The sequence below is a fragment of the Thunnus thynnus genome, chromosome 17 (assembly GCF_963924715.1).
Source record: "Thunnus thynnus chromosome 17, fThuThy2.1, whole genome shotgun sequence".
NCBI classification, from domain to species: Eukaryota; Metazoa; Chordata; class Actinopteri; order Scombriformes; family Scombridae; genus Thunnus; species Thunnus thynnus.
The window spans coordinates 10,621,377-10,640,477 of NC_089533.1; the positions used below are offsets into that span (position 1 = coordinate 10,621,377).

General features: G+C 37.9%; 4 protein-coding genes across 5 annotated transcripts; 1 reads left to right on the plus strand and 3 right to left on the minus strand.

The window, feature by feature from the left end:
• Window positions 1-363: 363 nt before the first annotated feature.
• LOC137168483 (uncharacterized) lies at window positions 364-4,390 on the minus strand. Its single transcript, XM_067571097.1, has 7 exons — window positions 4,334-4,390; window positions 3,527-3,580; window positions 2,919-3,068; window positions 2,650-2,787; window positions 2,466-2,567; window positions 1,614-1,761; window positions 364-1,460 (listed from the first exon to the last, which is right to left on the minus strand). The coding sequence occupies exons 3-7, from the start codon at window positions 3,058-3,060 to the stop codon at window positions 1,352-1,354; spliced, it is 639 nt and encodes a 212-aa protein (XP_067427198.1). The 5' UTR covers window positions 3,061-3,068; window positions 3,527-3,580; window positions 4,334-4,390; the 3' UTR covers window positions 364-1,351.
• Window positions 4,391-4,518: 128 nt separating this feature from the next.
• Window positions 4,519-8,354, minus strand: snrnp25 (small nuclear ribonucleoprotein 25). Of its 2 annotated transcripts, none has more exons than XM_067571101.1 (6): window positions 8,253-8,354; window positions 7,928-8,158; window positions 5,470-5,560; window positions 5,242-5,347; window positions 5,004-5,078; window positions 4,519-4,891 (listed from the first exon to the last, which is right to left on the minus strand). In XM_067571101.1, exons 2-6 carry the CDS (start codon window positions 8,141-8,143, stop codon window positions 4,834-4,836), a joined length of 546 nt encoding a protein of 181 aa, XP_067427202.1. In that variant the 5' UTR covers window positions 8,144-8,158; window positions 8,253-8,354; the 3' UTR covers window positions 4,519-4,833. The 2 variants fall into 2 exon arrangements, with proteins under 2 accessions (XP_067427202.1, XP_067427203.1); XM_067571102.1 differs by having other exon boundaries at window positions 7,928-8,149; window positions 8,253-8,352.
• A 257-nt stretch (window positions 8,355-8,611) lies between these two features.
• Window positions 8,612-11,073, plus strand: polr3k (polymerase (RNA) III (DNA directed) polypeptide K). The gene is made up of 3 exons (XM_067571099.1): window positions 8,612-9,000; window positions 9,100-9,187; window positions 10,712-11,073. The coding sequence occupies exons 1-3, from the start codon at window positions 8,890-8,892 to the stop codon at window positions 10,837-10,839; spliced, it is 327 nt and encodes a 108-aa protein (XP_067427200.1). The 5' UTR covers window positions 8,612-8,889; the 3' UTR covers window positions 10,840-11,073.
• Window positions 11,074-11,075: 2 nt separating this feature from the next.
• cdip1 (cell death-inducing p53 target 1) lies at window positions 11,076-18,338 on the minus strand. The gene is made up of 6 exons (XM_067571100.1): window positions 18,234-18,338; window positions 17,221-17,278; window positions 15,606-15,722; window positions 14,446-14,598; window positions 13,596-13,872; window positions 11,076-13,142 (listed from the first exon to the last, which is right to left on the minus strand). The coding sequence occupies exons 3-6, from the start codon at window positions 15,679-15,681 to the stop codon at window positions 13,031-13,033; spliced, it is 618 nt and encodes a 205-aa protein (XP_067427201.1). The 5' UTR covers window positions 15,682-15,722; window positions 17,221-17,278; window positions 18,234-18,338; the 3' UTR covers window positions 11,076-13,030.
• Between the last annotated feature and the right edge of the window lie 763 nt (window positions 18,339-19,101).

Consider the following 19,101-nt stretch of genomic DNA (forward strand, 5'->3'; position numbering starts at 1 on the left):
AGTCAGAACATAATTCAATGCTTTAAAGTCTGGCATATTGACTCTTAAAGGTTTAAAGATTTAATATTAAAGCATTAAAAATACTGAAATAAGGTCAGCTTGAATTTTGATTAGGTAGTTTATTCAAGAAGTGTAATCCTGGAAGGCCTTACCAGACCATGATCAACAATGTAAAAACATACATATGAAAAAAACATCCATCATTATGACTCACTGATAATTTGTTATCACCTCATTTCATACTGAAACAACCTTAATGCACATCAGTGAATTTGTAGTGACATCTGCTGGTCACATGTGAATCTGACAAGCTTAAGCAAGCACACTTTCTGGTCTGATTTGTTTCCTTTTTTAAGCAAATGGTATTAGATGAAATCCAGTATAAAAAAAGACACGACTCACCATCTAGAAACCATTAAACTGAACATGACATACTTCCGCAGCATAGTGCCTGGTGTATGGGGTGAGACTGGTGTATTTGAGCATAAAGGTCAACGTACTGACTGTTGTTTTGTTGAATTTTTAGGGATTTACTGTCTGCTTCTGCAGATTATCTGGAGTGTTGCTGACATCCTCATCTGAATGTTGAAGGAACTGATGAGAAAAGGTCTTACATGTAATTATATGATTGTTTGTTTGTTTTTTTTCTTCCTGTCAGCGCATAAGTGCCTCATTTGACAATCCAAATGTCACCCTTTAAAAGGGATTGTGTGCTGGAATGAGAAATACTTTATCTTTACTATACTAGTATAACTCAACACCAAGAAACATTGTAATGCATAATTTATATGCCATATGTTTTACACATTGTGTATTTATGTGACCTTTTATACAAATGTAGCAGGCATTTTGTAAATACAGAGATTTAGGATTTCACATTAGGCCTATCAGCATCCCCATTATGCCACTTACCCCTTAATGCTTGTCATTAAAAAACTATACAAGGAAAGGCTTTGGTTTCTTAATTATGTTGTGCACCAATATTTTTAAGCCTTAACAGAGAAGTGAATGTTTACATGATTTCATATTGATCAGATTGTAAAAACAAAACACCAAAAGATCCATCGTCATATACAAATATGTCCTGAAAAAGCAAATATAATACAAATTTACATGCGGGCAGCTGATGTACTGTAAATCCATCTCACCTGTCCATTCTGACATGTGCTCCATTAAAACCAGTTATAGTACCTCAATGTTTGTCAAACATTAGCCCGCAACCGCCAGCTATTCAGTGCATCCCACACAATGGAGATTATGACAACGCTGGTGAATACACCACCTCACCATTAGGTCAGTGCCTTATTGCTCTCTCAGTCTGAGCTTCTGCCTTTCGCCACCTGCTTCTCTCTCAGAGCTTTTTAATGGTTGTGATTGACGACCGACAGTTAGGACATTTGTGCGTGATTGATTTGAACCTTTTGAGGCAGAAGGGAATGAGGCAACAACCGGCCACGCAGCTGTAAAAAAAAAAAGAGGAACAAGAACAACATAAAATTAACATACCTGGAAGTATAAGGTAGTAAATGTAGTGCTGGCTGCAACAGACCCAACAAAGTCTAATTATATTCTCATGCAAATAATACAACAGGACGTAGAGGAGGGTTTCATACCCAATCAAAGCTGTCATGAAACACACCAACCAGGTGACACTACTGATCGAGTGGACAATCTCCGTGGTGATGAACTGCTGACACTCTGGGCACTGTGTTTTGCACGGACATGGTGGAAGGTTTTCCACATCAAGAATCACTTGAGGGGCTGTGAAGAGAAGACAAGTTAGACCTCATTGGTAGTTTTCACGTTAAAATATGTCATTTCTCATTTATTATTTCTCCAAACCTTGCAGAATAGTGTTGTCCAAATCCTTGACAATACAGAAAATAAATTCTAAAAAGACATCTACTGGAGAATATAGCGAGTACGCTTTAGTAGCTGCCAGTGTTGGCAACATAAATGATACTAAACCCTTTGTTGACTTTGAAAGAATCAGCTAAAATAATGTCGGTCAAATGGTTGCCAGTTACATTTACACTATTTATCTGGCAAATGCTTTTGTCCAAAGGAACGTACAAATGAGGTGCAATCCACAGCGGATGAAGAGAAGCCATCGAGAGTGCCAAGATGCTCGGTTTTAAATTGCACTTTATATAAATGCCACAAGGTTGCAGGTGCATGAAGTAAAACATAACTGCATAGGAAAATACTAGAAAAGTCTAGTAAATGTCAAGTAGCATATGACCTGCACCCCAGCAAATAAATTGGGAGCTTTTTGAGTTCGATCGGTGCAAAAAGGTTGCAGTGATGAAGCTCAAAATAAGTCTTAATGGATGAAAGCCTGATTTAAAGCTTGTACTATCTGTGAGGAGCTTTTTATTCACATTCTGGAGTACAGATCTTGCTATTTGAAGACAAAAGCACCAACCTGAACAGGTAAAATGAGCCTTTATAGACCACTCACTTACCTGGGACAGAAGGAGGAGCCACAACATAGAAAATATTGGACCCAGGAGCGTTAAACTCAAGCTCAACTTTCTCATCCTTCTCACTTTGGGCAAAACTAACCCCTAACGAAGAAGACAAAAGGTGATTAGAACAAGGTTGAAGTGTGACTCAGTAATCATTTGCTGTGGTGGATTAAAAACATGCCTTTCTTGGTATTGCTCTTCTGTTCTTTAGCTTTGAGAATGTTGTCATAGCTTTTTTGGAGGTCAGCTATCGTATCAATTATTTGTTTCAGTGTGTTATCAATGCCATCAATCTCATGCTGATTTGAGGCTGCTTCTTCTGGAAGAAAAATAAAAAAAAAATACCCACAGGGTTTATACACAGAGGTACTAAGAATTGACTTTGTTATTACTTATATAATTGTGCTGTTGCAAATAGAAATTTCTTCAATGTTCTCTTTAATATGTTACCTGTTTGTCCAAATTCAGCACGACTCCTCAACTCCTGAAATATGCACAGGATCTTTCTCCTTTCCAGAAGTTGTTGCCTCTTGAGGGACAGATGTTTCATTTCTGTTGAAATCCTATTCATTTCACTGTCTGAAGAAGTCATGGTGGATGCTGAAAAGAAAGATCATGTTCCAAGCACCAATAATGTATTAATTTTGTCTATACAGCATGTTTATGCTTATTTGATTTGCAAATATCTCTGTGCTGTAAATTAGAGCAGAGGTGTAGGTAGCACACTGTGGAATGGAAGTAGCTTAATGGCGGGTGACTCTCCAGGTTTTGTAGTGAGAAGAGTAGATGTTACAACCAAAGATATTTTGATATATCTATGGGGGAACAACTGTCCTTCCATCATATCTTAAAGATCCTCTCAACACATGTTTTGGGACATATAAAAACACTCTACTTGGAATAACATTTTGCTCATTGAAAAATCCAGAATATATGAATATGCACATTTTTCTCAGGCTGCTGAGAAACACACTTGCATAAGACCTTACACTTGCATAAGTTGCACATTGGACAATGATTAACTGGTTGTGATGTTACAAAATCATGATTGTACGTACACGTCTTAAACTCAGATTATACATCCGTCTGCACAGTGAAGGTCAAACATCCAGCTGAAGTAAGAAAAACAAAACATGTTTGAGTGGAAGGGGACTTCAAAATATCAGTACCAGACTATTTAACATCAATCTCTTGAAATGGCCAAAATACTGTACAGTGGATTTATAGGTTATAGAACCCTCCAACAGACTTCATCATGTCAGATTTCTAACCTTTTAATGCTTAATGGGCAGATATGTTTTCAGATACTTTTCGCATATTTCCCTCCGGTCTGAAATATGAACCAGCGACAGGACTCAAGAACAAATGGAAGGCAAAAAAGGATTTTTTTTTTTTTTTTTAAAAAAAGGCTTATTGTTGTGATGCCTGCTGTGCTGTCTTTAAAATTATGAAATTACAGTCTAATTAAACACAACAGAAGACTTAATAAAACAGTGAGCGGTGGCCATCAGTCTTTTGTACATCGCCAAACTGTCAGCGATAAATGCAAATTTACATTAGACAAACAAGAAAAGTTCCTCACTGTCCTCGATTAAATTCATATTTAATCCCCTGATAAAACTAAATAAACATTGTGTAACAAATATCAAACACTGCTTATACTTCAAATAAACAATTAAGATATATAATTCATTAAAACAACGATTAAAAATCAAATTCTGGTTTGATTTTCTTTCTGTTTAACAGCAATAGTACCAAATACAAATCTCAAGTCTAGTGGTCATAATTTTAAAAACAGATGAAAACATATTACTCAAACATCTCGTCTATTTTAAACCTTATTAAAGAGAAAAGATATTTATTACCTAATTGGCTCAGCTGCTCCCAGTGTGTCCTGTATGACTGTCATTCGAACTCTGTCATCAAGGGCAAGTATTGTTCACCTCTATCAGGAAATATTCAAATCACCAGGGTGTGATGACTGCCCTCTCAGGAAAAATGACATAGACTGCTCTTGTTGAAATGCGAGTAAAACACAAACACATGAAAATACCAAAAAATATTTTAATTTTTGCGGGAAAACTGTACAAAACCACCACACACTGGGAGTAAACATCCAGTATTCCAGATGTACTATTTACAAACAGCCTCTTTTAGAAGCAGCACATTGATCAGTGAGAGGACTGGAACTGGAGCATCTCCATTATAAAAGCAAAATGAGAAAAAGTTATAATCTTTACATGAATACTGAAACATATAATCAACTGTAAACAAGTCACACTGTCATGAATATTTCCACATCTGAGAGGCAGGTGGCTGTTGTTCCTGTTGTTTTTCCTGACATGACAGTGTTTCTTGTGACATCTCACTTTTTCCTGAGTCTCTTCATGAACGTTACTTCATCTCTGTTCCTGATCCCGTAGCTGAAGATACAAAAAAAAATACACAAAGAAATAGAGAGGAGAAAAAAAAAGAGTCAAACCACGCTGATGAGAACATAACGCCTGTTAAAGGAAGTGTTTGTTATTCACTTACTCTTTAAGCCTCATCTTGTCATCTTCAAGCTTTTCCCCTTGAAATACTAAACTATAAGTTCTCCAAACATATCTCCTAAAAAGAAAAGGATGTAATAAGTGATATGTTTGGTCATTTTTAAAAAATTTTAATCCTCATTTTGCTACATTTGTGTGTGTGTGTGTGTGTGTGTGTGTGTGTGTGTGTGTGTGTGTGTGTGTGTGTGTGTGTGTGTGTGTGTGTGTGCACTTGTGTTTACCAGCTGATGTGTTTCACACCGCCTTCACGTTGTTGTTTCAGCTCCATGAATCTGCGGATGGCCTTCTTCAGATCGAGGACAGTAGCGTTTTGCACCACGACTATGGCTTTTCAAATAACAGTTAATAGAAAATAAGAAGAACAATGAATAATTTATAATAACAATACAAATACAAGCAATACAGAGATTCTCCAGAATGTGAAAAACAAAACATCTGTCAACACTTACGCATTATTTCACCATCTGCCTTTAAAACCCTCACGGTCATCGCCTGGCCGTACTCCAAAGCAATCTGAGAATTGACCTCCTCCAGAGTCACCTACAGATGAAGAGGATCAGGTTTCAGGAACATTTACAGGACTTCATCAATCTATCAGTTTTGATCGTGACAAAACCTCTCTCTCTCTCTTCAAAACACATCCCCCTAAACACTCTGAGATCAATAAAGAATGAAGCTCAGTCATGTGGTTGTAAATAAAACGAAGTATTAGATCGGATAAAGCTACTTCTAATGAGTGATCTTCATAAATAACTTCTCACAAAAGAATTTGTTCCTACTTCTGGAGACTGAAAACAGTTTTCCTGTTTACTGGCTATTAAAAGATCCCTTCCTAACATGCCACCAATGGAAGAGATGGGGAATAAAATGCACAATCATTGCTAAGTGCAAAAATAGTTTATCTTAACTTAATGTATATTAATCAAATCATGTGGGTATCTACTAATGTTTCTGTCCTTTTAGTACAGAATTCCCTCTGTACTGTTTCAATGCACATACAGGCTCTTGACTATTGTTTTAAAACAGACTAACAATTACAAATCTATCATAGAAAGAGACATTTTCATAAGTGATGCTGGTTTAATAGTGCTCACTACCTCATGTATTGTATTATAGAAGATAAAAATTCATCCAAACATACAGAACTGATACATATAATTATATGTTTTGTATGTTTAAAACTGTGGAAAACAAGATGTGTAATGATAATACAACAGACTGTAGATACTTGCTGACCTGCGGAGGAGGAAAAGTCTGGATAAATCTCAGCGCCTCCTCTGGAACATACTGGACTCTATATGCACTCTATGGATGTTTTGCACTTTGGCACTGGTCACACTTTATGTACTTTATATGTAATTGTTATTTGTTTCTGAATTTCAATAAAGATCTTTTTTTTAAAAAGAAGAGTCTTGGTGATTCAGCTCTTCAACCTTGCGAGCAACTTTCAGTGCTTTTGCAAGCTGGATGCCCTTCCAGATCTGTACATAAACAAAGTCCCACCTCAGAGGTCTGCAGAGTTCACTTGGCTTTGTGGTTTGTTTTTGCTCTGACATGCACTGTGAACTGTGCAAACATGGCGTAAACAAGTGTGAGACTTTCCAGATCAGTACAACTGAAATTATTTATTGATTAGTCTACGAACGATCATTTTCATTAGCGATTAATCTGCTGATTATTGTATCAATTCAGTGTTTTGTCTATAAAATGCCAGAAAATTGTGAAAAATGCCTGTTATCATTTCTTAGAGGTCATGGTGAGGTCTTGTTTTGTCTGACCAACAGTTCAAAGTCCAAAGAGATTCAGTTTACTGTCATGTCTGACACAGAAAAGCCTCAAATTGTCACATTTCAGAAGCTAAAACCAGCAACTTTTTGCTTAAAAAATGACAAGAGCTGCAACAGAGTCGATTAATTGATCAGTCAATCGACAGATAATTTATTGCCAACTATTTTGATAATCAATTAATCATTTTGAGTCAGTTTTTCAAGAAAAAAATACTAAACATCTGTGGTTCCAGCTTAATAAAAGTGAATAATTTCTAGTTTAACAGAATACCTTTGGGTTGTGGACTGTTGGTCGGGACAAAACAAGAAATCTTAGTCTGCATCACTTTAGGAAAAAAGTGATTTTCACTATTTTGTGAGTTTTTAGTTTAAACAACAATAATGATATTAATGGTTAGTTTCAGGCCTATAAATTACTAAGTTATTATTTGATTATCAAAATAGTTGCTGATTAATTTTCTGTCAATCAATTAATTAATTAATTAATCAACTGATAGTTGCAGCTCTAGATTGGTAGATTGTTGAAAAACAATCAACTATTTTAATAAACAATTCATTGTTTTCTGTCATTTTTCACTTGTGGCTTCTCAGTTTTTTTATGTCATAATAACCTGAATATTTGGGAGTTTTAGAGTCTGACAAAGAAAGTGATGTGTTGTTTTTTTTTTGTTGACATTTTATAGATGAAACAATTAATCGCTTTACTGGGAACTGGCAGATTAATAATGAAAATAATCATCAGTTGCAGCCCTACAGACCAGAAATAAATATACTTTAATTCAAGGTTTAAAGGACAGTTTCACCATTTTTAAAGTCTGTCTTAAAAAAACAGTCAGGTGCCCAAATGAACATTGAAACAGGTTTTTCTTCCTGTAATCATTTCTTCCTATTCATACTGATCATTAGAAGATCCCTTCGTAACACTGATACTAAAAATACTGTAAATATCCATTGCTGAAGCCTCACATGAGCTTCAGATATACTTTTAGATGCATTTTTGCACAACATGAATTAAGGGACTCTTTTGATAGCCTGACTGTTGCTTTTAAGACAGACTTGTAAATATTGTGAACCTATCCTTTGAAGACATATAGTGTAGATTATATGATGGACACAACACCTGAATTGGCAGATCACAGAGTAAAGGGTCTTGCACAAGGCGAGCAAGTCCCTCCTCGAAAATATCCAGAATCTCTGAGTGAGGAAGAGCCTCCTCATCCTCCTCCTCCTCCCCCTCCTCTGCATCTGGAGCTGTCAGGTTCTCCCTCTCCACCTCTTCATCCTTCTCAGTGTGTCCTCCTCCTGCTGTCTCCTGACTCCGCTCCTCCATCATCATCAGGCGCTAAAATCACTCAACACACAACAGCCGCGGTTTGTACGCTATCTGACGGAAGCCGATGAGGTCAAGCTAAGTAGTGAAGACTTTAACATTTAGTGAGACTCACGTTTAACAAACACACCTCAAACGATTTTTAACTATGAACTATTTTGCAGCAAGGAGCCATGAAGTAAACAAACAGCGTGCACAAAATCATATACCGGAAGCAAATTTTATTTTCCTAGGATGGCCAGGTCGTGACCCGCCCTGCTCTGCCTCTGATTGGCTAATACTCGTTACCTTCGTTAACTTTGATTGGTTATATTAAGGCATGATGAGTGCGATTGGTTAGAATTAGGGTAAGAATATCAGGGTAAGCCAATCAGAGGCAGAGTAGGGTGGGTCATGACTTCGCCATCCTAGGAAAGAAAAATGCATACCGGAAAGCAACAGTCTAAATGGTTCCCCGTAGTGGAGGAACATTCAAACGCCGTTTTAATATTTGCTTGAACACTCAAACATTTGCTTTATTCAACGTTATTCAACTGTATTATTATTTTGATGTGTGGAAGTTGAATAAATATAAACAACTTCTTATATTTTGTTTCCCACCGAGCTGTAAAAAGGGTAGCACTCGCTTTCATCTTCCGCTGCCCCACACATGCGTTCAAGTGTTTACATCAGAGGATAGTAGAAATAGTGAACAAACACACTGTTTGTTCTTTCAGTTTTTTAGCTCTAAGTATAAATATTTCTCAGCTAACATGTTGCTTTTTTGTCCAACCTGCGGAAACGTTTTAATTGTGGAAGAAGGACAAAAGTGTATGAGATTCGCCTGCAACACCTGTCCGTATGTACATAACATCACGAGAAAGGTGAGTCACGTTATGCCACATTAAATATACGGTGCACATCAAAGTCTTATCATATATCAGATAGTGTCAATCTTTTTTTTCTTCTTCTTTTTTTTACAGGTAAATAACAGGAAGTATCCCAAGTTAAAAGAAGTGGATGATGTTCTTGGTGGAGCTGCAGCTTGGGAAAACGTGGACTCCACTCCTGGTGAGTGACATTAAAGGACGGGTTCACAGTTTTTCCAAGTCTGTCTTAAAACAATAGTCAGGTGCCCAAATGAACATTGCAAAAGGTTTTTCTTGCTGTAATCATTGCTGGTGTTCATATTAACCATTAGTAGATCTCTAAGAGAGCTAATATGAAGCTTCAGCCGTCCAAATGAGTCAAATCAAGTAGATATCTTTCATAGTTACAGTCATTTAAGTGCCAAAGTTCCTCTTTTTGTTACTAGACTTCCACCACAGCTCTACAGGGAAACACTGTCTGAGGAAACACAAAGAGGGAATTTGATGCTAAAAAAAAGACTGTAGATATGTCAGATATCCACTTTATATGCACAAAATGACTGTTTGGACATCTGAACGGGATCTTTTAATAGTCAATATGAATAGGAGGAATGATGACAGTGAGGAAAACCTCTTTCAGTTTTCATATGGGTACCTGACTGTTATTTTAGACTTTAAAAAAATTGTGAACTTATCCTTTAAAACACTTCATTTCTATTTGCTGTGCTTCACATCATTGTTCAGACTGTACTGCACTGCTGCCCACTCACTTTAGTGCATATTTTTACACATCATATACAGAGTTTCTATTACAGAGTATTCTATTACAGTTTCTATTAACACCAAAGTAATATATGGAAAACAGTGTGTGCAAAGCTGTAAACGGCTCTAATCAGACATTTGAGCAGCTCAGCCTTTTGCGACTTAATGTGTGTTTGATACAGTATTTGGATGATACAACCCTTATGTTAACGAGGCTGGGTATTTATTAACTCTGTCTCAGATGAGACAGTAGGTGAGCGTTACCGTACTAACATCATTGTGAGCAAAATAATGTGAATTTTAGGAGTTACTTACCTGTGTTCCTCTGCCCATTTGAAAGTTTTGATCATTACTAACAGCAGCTGCGTTGAGGGTGTAAGATCTTTTTTAAAGCCATCAATAAAACTCAAAGTTCAGTTAGATCTGTTGTCATGTTTTCATAATAAAAGTTAGAATAACTACAAGTTTGAAAGGCAGTTGATCAAAACCTGCAGCACAAGATAAAAATTCTGATCAAATGTTTCTCATTGACACAAAGCTCTGAAGCCACAAGGGATGTGAATCATTCTGCGTGTGTTTGTTTCATTTTAAGGTCGTACTGGAACACATTCATGTGTCAAATTTGGTAATTTTCTCGCAAAACAGCTGCATCTAATCTTATCAAATTCCTTGAGTATTTGTTTTATTGGCAAAGTGAATAGGTTCTGTTTCTAATGCTAATGTTCTCACAAAGGCCTGCCATTTAAAAACTACTTTAAATTTTAAATAAGGGCTGCTTTCACGTACAGATTCACATTTGTTTTGTTATTCAAGATGATTGTTGTATTCATTTTGGGCTTTTGCAGCTGTATCATCGCCTCATACATAAATTTGTCATCTTTTTCCCACAATAAACCAAATATGACAACTCCAGTAGTCCTGTTGGTTCCAGACACTGACACTTTGCATCTGTATCCGTTTACAGAAACGTGTCCGAAGTGTGAGCATCCTCGGGCGTATTTCATGCAGATTCAGACCAGATCAGCAGACGAACCGATGACGACTTTCTACAAATGCTGCAACGCCCAGTGTGGGCACCGATGGAGGGATTGACACAATCGCACTTTGAAATTTTTTATATATTTCATGCTTATGTCATTGATTACTCCCCTCCCTTCCTTTTCCCTCAATGTTGAACCTTTATTTATTGCCAACAGGCTCTTATAGTGATGGAAAACGCTCTGATGTTTCCTCACTTTGTGCCGTTTGTATTCTGTGTTCAGGCACACCTTGTCTTTGAAGATATTTACATACAGTATTCACTTATTAAAAGAAATTCCAAAGAAATATCATGTTCTGATTTTTATTGATAAAATAGTACCTGTATACAACAGTCAAACAAATTTTGACTTACATAGTTATTACATATCACAGACATTTAGAGAGCAATGCAGACCAGAATTATCCACAACAATGGCATAGAGTACTTTGTATTAAAAGTTCACTGCAGTCCTTCAAACTCAAAATTGACTTTCTTGCACAGCTTAGCTAGCCTCAAGGAAAAAAAGAAAAGAAATCAAATGCACATAGAGTCAAGGAACTAGTCCGTGAGAATTATTAACTTTAGACATGTGGCTCATGCAGCCAAACTCTGCACTTGGTGAGCGAAGGTGAAAAAGCAGATAGGGCATGCTGTGTTGGAACGATGCTTTGTTAATATTAACTCGATGGAATCACTATGTAACTTTGCGAGATGTCTCATACAATCATTTATTTGTAGCTTATTCCTAGCAGAGATTACTATATTTTTGTAATTAGTCAAAAAGACATCTGCGCTTATTATCTAACATGCATCTGAGCAATGCAGGTCATCTTAAAGGGCTGACGCCTTATTAGAGAGGTTACAGGCTAAAACCGCTATGTGATGATCCTGCCACCACAAGAACTCGTTTGCCGATGTACTTTTTTTCTATTTTAAACTAGCTACCTGTTTACTGTGGCACCGACAAATAAGCAGCCGACAGTTTGAATGAGAAGATAATCTAGTGTGAAGTGGTGTATCAGGCCGTGACACACGAGACCCCCATCACACCGGACGTACAGCCGGAGAGAAGACACGAGATTACTGATGTCATGCAGGGATATCTCCGCCAGTAACAGTAACACCCTCCGCATGTCAGCTCGGCTTTTGATTACACTATAATCTGAATAAGTGCATGTATGGTGGGATTCACTCAGTTAATGTCAAACCTAAGTTAAACCCAGTAAAAGCCAATATTACACACTGCTTTTACTCATGAGATGACATTGTAAGTCACCTTTTTTTTTTTTTTTCCTCCTCAGCATCAAAATCTGTCAAAGAAACGAGTAGCTGAGGTTGCTGTTTTGCATCATGTTGCATCAGGTGTGAATTTCAACTTTAAAGTGCAAATGGTGGCTTAATTAAATAGGTACATCATGGACAGAGGGTACTGATGCGTAACAGCTCAACCGTAAATCACCGAACATTTTGGGACGACTGACTGAAGCCCAGAAGATTAAAAAAAAAAAAAAAAAAAAAATTAAGCGAGTAACATCAATCTTTTGTTTTCCCAAACCAGCAAATACATCAGTTTATCAAAGTGAAAATGGTTTGATTGCACACATTCAAAAAAAAAAAAAAGATTATGATAAAAATGAAAAACTAGGTCCGTTAGAACAAAATTATCAGACATGGACAAAAATGTTCACAGTTTTCAATATTAACTTGTTAAAATAGTGGATAAAATATTCAAAATAAATAGAAGGAAAAACACAAATGCTAACCCAGCGTGTTTAACTTCAATGCGCTTGCTTCTCAGCATGATTCACAGATGAATTCAAATAAAGTGACCGTTTTCACAGCTTTCCCTAACTGAGGCTATTTATCTATCCACTGGTTGTTTTTTTTCTTCATTTTTTTTTTTTCCATTTACATGCGTAACATTACAAGCTTTTTTATCCACTTTCATACAGGATCAGATGCACCTGTACGTCTGCTGCCTATATCCATCTCTGTGGATGTTTTAGTGCCCTAAGTCTTCTGTAGTTCAGTGAGATATCTGTACATTTCAAATGCATGTTTATACATGAAAGTATCACGCTGGAAGATATATACAGTAAATATTCGGTGAACTAATGAGAAAACTGCACTTACAAATTAAGAGGGCTACACAACACTTTTTGCAAAAATGGGGTGAAAAGCCTGTCACTACCAGCAGGAGGAGCTGTGATATTTTTATGTTGTGTGCTTGAACATGTCTCTGTAGCATACAGCTGTCGGTGGTTAGCATATACGCTTGTATGTGTAAATGTAGCCCTTACAGTAAGGGCAGGTGTGTGTCACATCCTTGAGGTCATCAATCAGACAGGGAATCAAGCAGCAGCCGAGATCACACCTGAAATGAAAATTTGGAACAGACGATAAATCAGTTCTGCAAACACCTGCACATGGTTATATGCAGTCAGCGTGGTGAAAACTAAATTCTGCTGCTGTGGAAGAAGCGAGTGTTCCACTGGAAGAAAAAAAAATACTTGTGTCTGAATATGTAGATATCTGGAGTCAAGAATATGTCAGCATGCATAACTCCTGTGACAGCAGCAATGTAGTTACATTCTAGTTTGTGAATTTCCTGTGTGCCTGAGGACAGGCTTGTTTACCCTGCTTTGAATTTAGTGAGCTACAGGCCTCCTAAGAGACAGCTTTGTATGCAAAATACGTGAGGACTTAGTATGTGTCACCACATAAAAGAGCACTCGCTTTGCATATATACAGCTTGCTGATGTTCCTCTGCTATCAGAGCGTAGTGCCGCCTCTTTTCTGCCTGGCTTTTGACTTGTGATCCACTTACCCAACAAAGAAGCAGAAGAGGCAGAAGAGTGTGTTCATGAGGCCCACATCGTGGGAGATGCGGGTGATGATTGCCTGCTGACAGTGCGGACACACAGTCTGCACCGGTGTAGTCTGGAACATTTCGCCCTGCAGTACGGTCACAGTGGTGGCTGCTCCTGGAGGAGCCAGGACGGTCGCTGTGTGACCTCCCATGTGGACAAAGTGACTGGGACCTGGGCCCATCTGTCCTGGAATAGGGTGAGGGTAGTGACCGGGCGGTGGGGGGTAGGGGCCACCTGCACAGAAACAAATGATAATGACTTTAGGTATTTTATGTGTATTTTTATATGAATCAAAGCATAATATTTAGGATTTTTAGCAGGAATTTGATTAATAAGGTGATAGCCTGTCATAGTGGTGAGGTTAGACACAACAGGAATAAACTAAATCAATGTCTTGCACAAACTTAATGGTCCATTAAGTGATAGTGACATTGATTGAGTCACAAGTACTGCCAAACCTACTGAGACTCAACACCCAACATTGCAGTTCTATGCAGCGTCCAACAGTTGGAAGCCCTTTGTTTGGGTTTTACGCCTCCAACCAACTAAAGCAGAGGCCAAATTGAGGTAAACAAGTGGCAGATGAAGAAAGTTAACAAGCTGAAGACCCAGATGTTTTTCTGATGAGTTGTTGGACTGAGCCAGAGCCAAAAAACGAGTAAAAACCATTCATCAGGAGCCCAGAAACATGACTCCAAAGGAAAGCTAATAAGTAATTGTTTGCTAACACGTTAGCTATTGCAGATTTATGGGGTATGTGGAGGCCGTGTGTCAGTTTGTTAAATATTTGCAGACAGTCTGCAGCACCTTGTGGTGGTGGTGGCATTGGCATGGGCATGGGCCCCTCTCCAGGAACATGTGGGGGGAGAAAGCCTAAGTGTGGGGCCTCATAGGGTGGTGGACCATAGTCTGGAGGCAACGGCTGTCCCTGTTGAGGAGCAGTTCTTACAGGAGCTGTTTCTGAAAGGTAACGCAGACAGAAAAAAGAAAAACATTGGACATTGGAAGACATCTATACACAGGTTTGAGTACAGTCAACACATGGAAATATACATATCAGTAGAAAATACATAATTGCATCTATAACTCATGCATTCAAAGTCACTGCCTATTTTTTTTTTATTTTTTTTTTTTACATGTGGCGCTTTTAATTTATGCTTTTGAAGTTGTCAATATTTATTTGTGAAGTGGTTTAAATGCATTCAAGCTGCTTTATAATACCAACCAGTGTTACATTAATGACATCTGAGCAGTTTACTAAGATCAGTACTGTCCTGTGTTTCAAATTAACACCAGACCAAACTCTACATTATTCCCCTTCTTCATGAGATCTTCTCAGTTAGTGAATCAGAAGTGCAAGTTTTAAAAATCTCCATGGTGACACTTAAACCACAAATATTTCTATTGGGTGATGACAATTTCCAAAGCGATTAAAGGACCAGTGTGTAGGATTTAGTAGCATCTAGCGGCAAGGTTGCAGATTGTAACCAAATGAATAGCCCTCCCCTTCCAAGAGTGTTGGAGAAACTACAGTGGCTGCAAAACTTGTGAAAAACATGAAAGGCCCTCTCTAGAGCCGGTGTTTGATTTGTCCGTTCTGGGCTACTGTAGAAACATAGCGGTGCAACATGGCGGGCTCTGTGGAAGAGGACCTGCTCCCTATGTAGATATAAAGGGCTCATTCTAAGGTAACAAAAACACAACGATTCTTAGTTTTAGGTGATTATACACTAATTAAGACATACTTTCTGACAATAGATCCTCCTAAATCCTACACACTGGTCCTTAAAGCAAAATTGACAAATTGCAAGAAAGGAGAAAATGATGAATTATGTTCCAAGGCTGTAGTCACCTTTTGTTTCACTAACATTATACATATTTATTTTTTTTAAACAGTAGTTCTAAACAGGCCTCTATTATTTTTATTGTTATCCACCACCAGAATCCCCGTTGTTTAGTTTATTTACCGGGTTGTCCATTCTTCTCTTCAATGAGTGGGGCACTAGGACCTCCGGGGTACGGAGGAGGAGGATCACTGGACATACTGGCTGGATGTCTGGACAGCTCTCCTTTGGACCTTCACTCTGTGAGAACAAACAGCATGCACAGTTTAAATCCCCTGGCTCATTACTCTCTCACACAGACGTCTCCCAAGTCATAAAATGTTCCAACAACAGTCAGGGAGGCCGATGAGGTAGTTGGTGTAACGTAACGGCTGATTGACGGTCTGCACACATACAAGTTTCAGAAGCGAGTAAAATGCAGAAGAGATTTTAGTTACTTAGTGGTGGGAAACAGTGATTTATAGTGTTGTTTTTTTGTCGCCCTGGTTTACCCCGGAGTACTGCCGGTTACCATAACAACAGAGATTTTCAAAACCAAAGTTGTAAAAGGCTTTACAAATCAGAAGACAAAAAACAAACAATGAGATCCATAAATACGTTCAATCTAAGGATGACGTGAGCTCTACTAAGATCGACAAAATCAACAGTTATTAGTGAAATCTTACATAGTTTAGTATCGTGACATGAGTGAGTACCCTGATGATCATCAGCACAACAAAAGGTATTCACAAAAGAATCATGTTAACGATGTTCCTACTCTAGAGGTCTGAATAAGAAGACAGAAATAACACACGACCACACAAGTGAGAGCTCCCCTGTCCTGTGTCAGGGCTTAAGTTTCAGCAGGAAGCACGGCTTTCTCTCCGTCTAAATAATGCATGCTGTTGCTGAATGCTATGTTCAACAAATGTCTTAGGAAATAAGTGAATAAAAACACTGGAATTTTAGATTTTTCCTTAGGATTTTATAGTCATGTCTGCACTGTTGTTTGCCATGATCTCATGAATGTAGAGAACTGCAGGGAACTCTGAAAACAGCAAAACAGCACTGTGAAACCACATGTTGTTTGTGACTGAAAGCATTTGTTGTTCTTTTTTTCTAACGGCAGACTCTTTCAGTTCCTGTTTCATCTGTCAAAGCAGGTGGGGATAAAGATGATTTACTGAACGCTTTAAAATGTCAGAGAGGTGTGAAAGTGTAGGGTGTGTTACTTGTGTATGAACCTAACCATGCTGTGTATGTGTGTATTACACTGGGTGTGTGTCAGAGAGGTGTTGCAGCCTGACTGTGGTTAGTCTTGCAGTATCAGACAAACAGAAATTTCCGCCTAACCATCTACTGAGGATTTCTTAATGTAAGGTACTTGCTTGAACGGCAGTGAGTACAGCCGCTAACAAACCTATGCCCCTTACATTTTGTCAAGGGCATGCCTTACCCGAAATGATGCTCTTTGGTTCTGCAATGCAGGGTTTTTAATTGTTTCCATCCAGTTTTAACAACAAAAGCTGGGATTGTCCTCAGTCTCTAGTTGAGTGAAGCTAGACTGACACAGACTAGACTCATTGACTTGTGAGTCCAGTCTGTGGTGATTTTTTGAGACTATGTGCAGTATACTGTGGATATAGTGTTCACCAACACAACAAAATACATTTTATGATATGATGGCCGTCAAACAATCTTATTTGCAACTGGTATAATCACTCACAAAGACCTGGTGAAGGAGAAATTAAATGATTACCTGGTGCTACTCGGACAAGAAATATTCCACTTGAGGAGTCTGGCAAATGTACCAAAGCCTGTAATATGAAAAAAAGGTTATTAAAATTATTTAAATAAGGTACATCTGCTATGATGGGCTAAATAGAATAATTTATGGATGGAGATGACTACATGGATTCGTGGATTTCTGACAATCTGGTGGATTTTCTTCTGTAATTTCCAAGAAAAACAATTAAAATGTAGCTTTAGTGGCTGTGATGGAGCTACACTGTCCCCCGAGCTCATGTAGCTAAATAACACCCAGCGATGCGACACCAATGTGAAAACACTTGAAACTTAAGTGAACCATCATCGCAGTAACACGTCTTGATCCCGCTGGTTTGTTATAAAATAATCCAACCTCATCAAAGTTTACTGGGAGCCATTTCTCCTAACGTTATATGAACGCTAACGCTTCTCGGCTAACCAACAAGCTACCTAGCTGATGGTTTTTTTTTTAATCCTTTCCCAGATAATCCAGCTCAAAGCCACTTGCACAACTAACCATGAATAACTTGTTTACGTAATCTAGTCTAGCGAAAACCAGTGCTGATGTAAACTTAAACCGGGACGTTTATTTATCACAAAAGTTTATTATTATTAACGTTAATTGAGGAGGTAACGTACGCTAGCGGCGGAGGCTAAAGCTGCGAGTGATGTTAACGTTATTGATGTTGTGGACTATTTGTCTTAAATAGCTCTTTTCACAGAGTAAAAACGACTGACTGACAGCGAGTGTTTGCTAGTTTGCACTCAGCTGGTTAGGTAACTTGGAAGAAGAGGATGTGTTTGTGTAGCTAAAGCGAAGCCAAGCGTGTCTGCTAGCCGTGATTGTTAGCTAGTTGCCGTCGCCATTCCGGGCACAAAAACAACACGGTGACGATTATTCCTGTAACAGCCACGTTCACAGACTAAACATTTTTGACAGTATAACAAGTTGATTCTGCTCGCGGGTGTTATGATGCAGTGTCAGTTTTCTGGATGCCAAATTACCTGGATTTTGGGGGAGACGCAGCCTGCCCGCGGTGTAACTGAAGCTGTTTGACGTAAGGAACTCCGACCCTCTTCCGCCTTACGTCATTATTATGATCGGTGACAAGTGATGCGTATTATTACTTAGCTTCTCCCGTATAAATTTGTTATCCCCAACAAATTGAAAAAAGTATATTACAAAATTGTGCATATTATATGTATTTTTTCTAGCTTAGTACAATATATTTTTGAACATAGGTGTTGTTGATTCTGATATATGTGATGATGATGTAATTTATGATGTATGTTTTGATAGGGTGAATTAATGTGGGACACTGCCCAATGTGGAACATCTAAGCTCGATTGCATCTCTTCTCTTTTTCTACCAAATGCTAATGATTAGGACTGCTGTCAAATTAAACCTGGGACATCATGTAATTGAAATCACATGACTCCACACATGTGATGCCCATATGCAACCTTCCAACAGGAAGTACTTGCTGTGAAGTCCAGTCAAAGGTCAGTCACAAAGGATTTTGAGTAATTTAATGTTTAGGATATACATTTGTCATAAATGAAGCAACATTGCCAATTGTTATCAGTGTTTATGAAATATCAAAATATGCTATAATATGGTGAAAACATGTACTTATTTTAGGCAGGTTGTAATTTATATAATTACTAATATTAATACATAAAACATGATATAATACATTAGTATGCTATCTGTAACAGAATTATTATTACTGAAATGGTTTTTTTATTTATAACTTTTCTATCACATATCAAGAATTTGCTACTGTTTTTAAAGGTATTCCAGATGTTCTGTCCCAATTAATGAATAGCCATATTGGGTATAAAGATATCAAGAACTTAAACCACAAACCAT

Coding starts and splice junctions, on each gene's coding strand:
- polr3k (XM_067571099.1), top strand. CDS start 8,890: ATGTTGCTTTTTTGTCCAACCTGCGGAAACGTTTTAATTGTGGAAGAA. Junction 9,001..9,099: donor TACATAACATCACGAGAAAG/GTGAGTCACGTT, acceptor TTTTTTTTACAG/GTAAATAACAGGAAGTATCC. Junction 9,188..10,711: donor AAACGTGGACTCCACTCCTG/GTGAGTGACATT, acceptor ATCCGTTTACAG/AAACGTGTCCGAAGTGTGAG.
- cdip1 (XM_067571100.1), bottom strand. CDS start 15,681: ATGTCCAGTGATCCTCCTCCTCCGTACCCCGGAGGTCCTAGTGCCCCA. Junction 14,599..15,605: donor AGAGAAGAATGGACAACCCG/GTAAATAAACTA, acceptor GTTACCTTTCAG/AAACAGCTCCTGTAAGAACT. Junction 13,873..14,445: donor AATGCCACCACCACCACAAG/GTGCTGCAGACT, acceptor GTTTCTGTGCAG/GTGGCCCCTACCCCCCACCG.
- snrnp25 (XM_067571101.1), bottom strand. CDS start 8,143: ATGATGATGGAGGAGCGGAGTCAGGAGACAGCAGGAGGAGGACACACT. Junction 5,561..7,927: donor TCTGTGATCTGCCAATTCAG/GTGTTGTGTCCA, acceptor CTTCATCTGTAG/GTGACTCTGGAGGAGGTCAA. Junction 5,079..5,241: donor GGTGTGAAACACATCAGCTG/GTAAACACAAGT, acceptor TTTTCTTTTTAG/GAGATATGTTTGGAGAACTT.
- LOC137168483 (XM_067571097.1), bottom strand. CDS start 3,060: ATGACTTCTTCAGACAGTGAAATGAATAGGATTTCAACAGAAATGAAA. Junction 2,568..2,649: donor GAAGAGCAATACCAAGAAAG/GCATGTTTTTAA, acceptor CTTCTTCGTTAG/GGGTTAGTTTTGCCCAAAGT. Junction 1,762..2,465: donor GGCTCCTCCTTCTGTCCCAG/GTAAGTGAGTGG, acceptor TTCTCTTCACAG/CCCCTCAAGTGATTCTTGAT.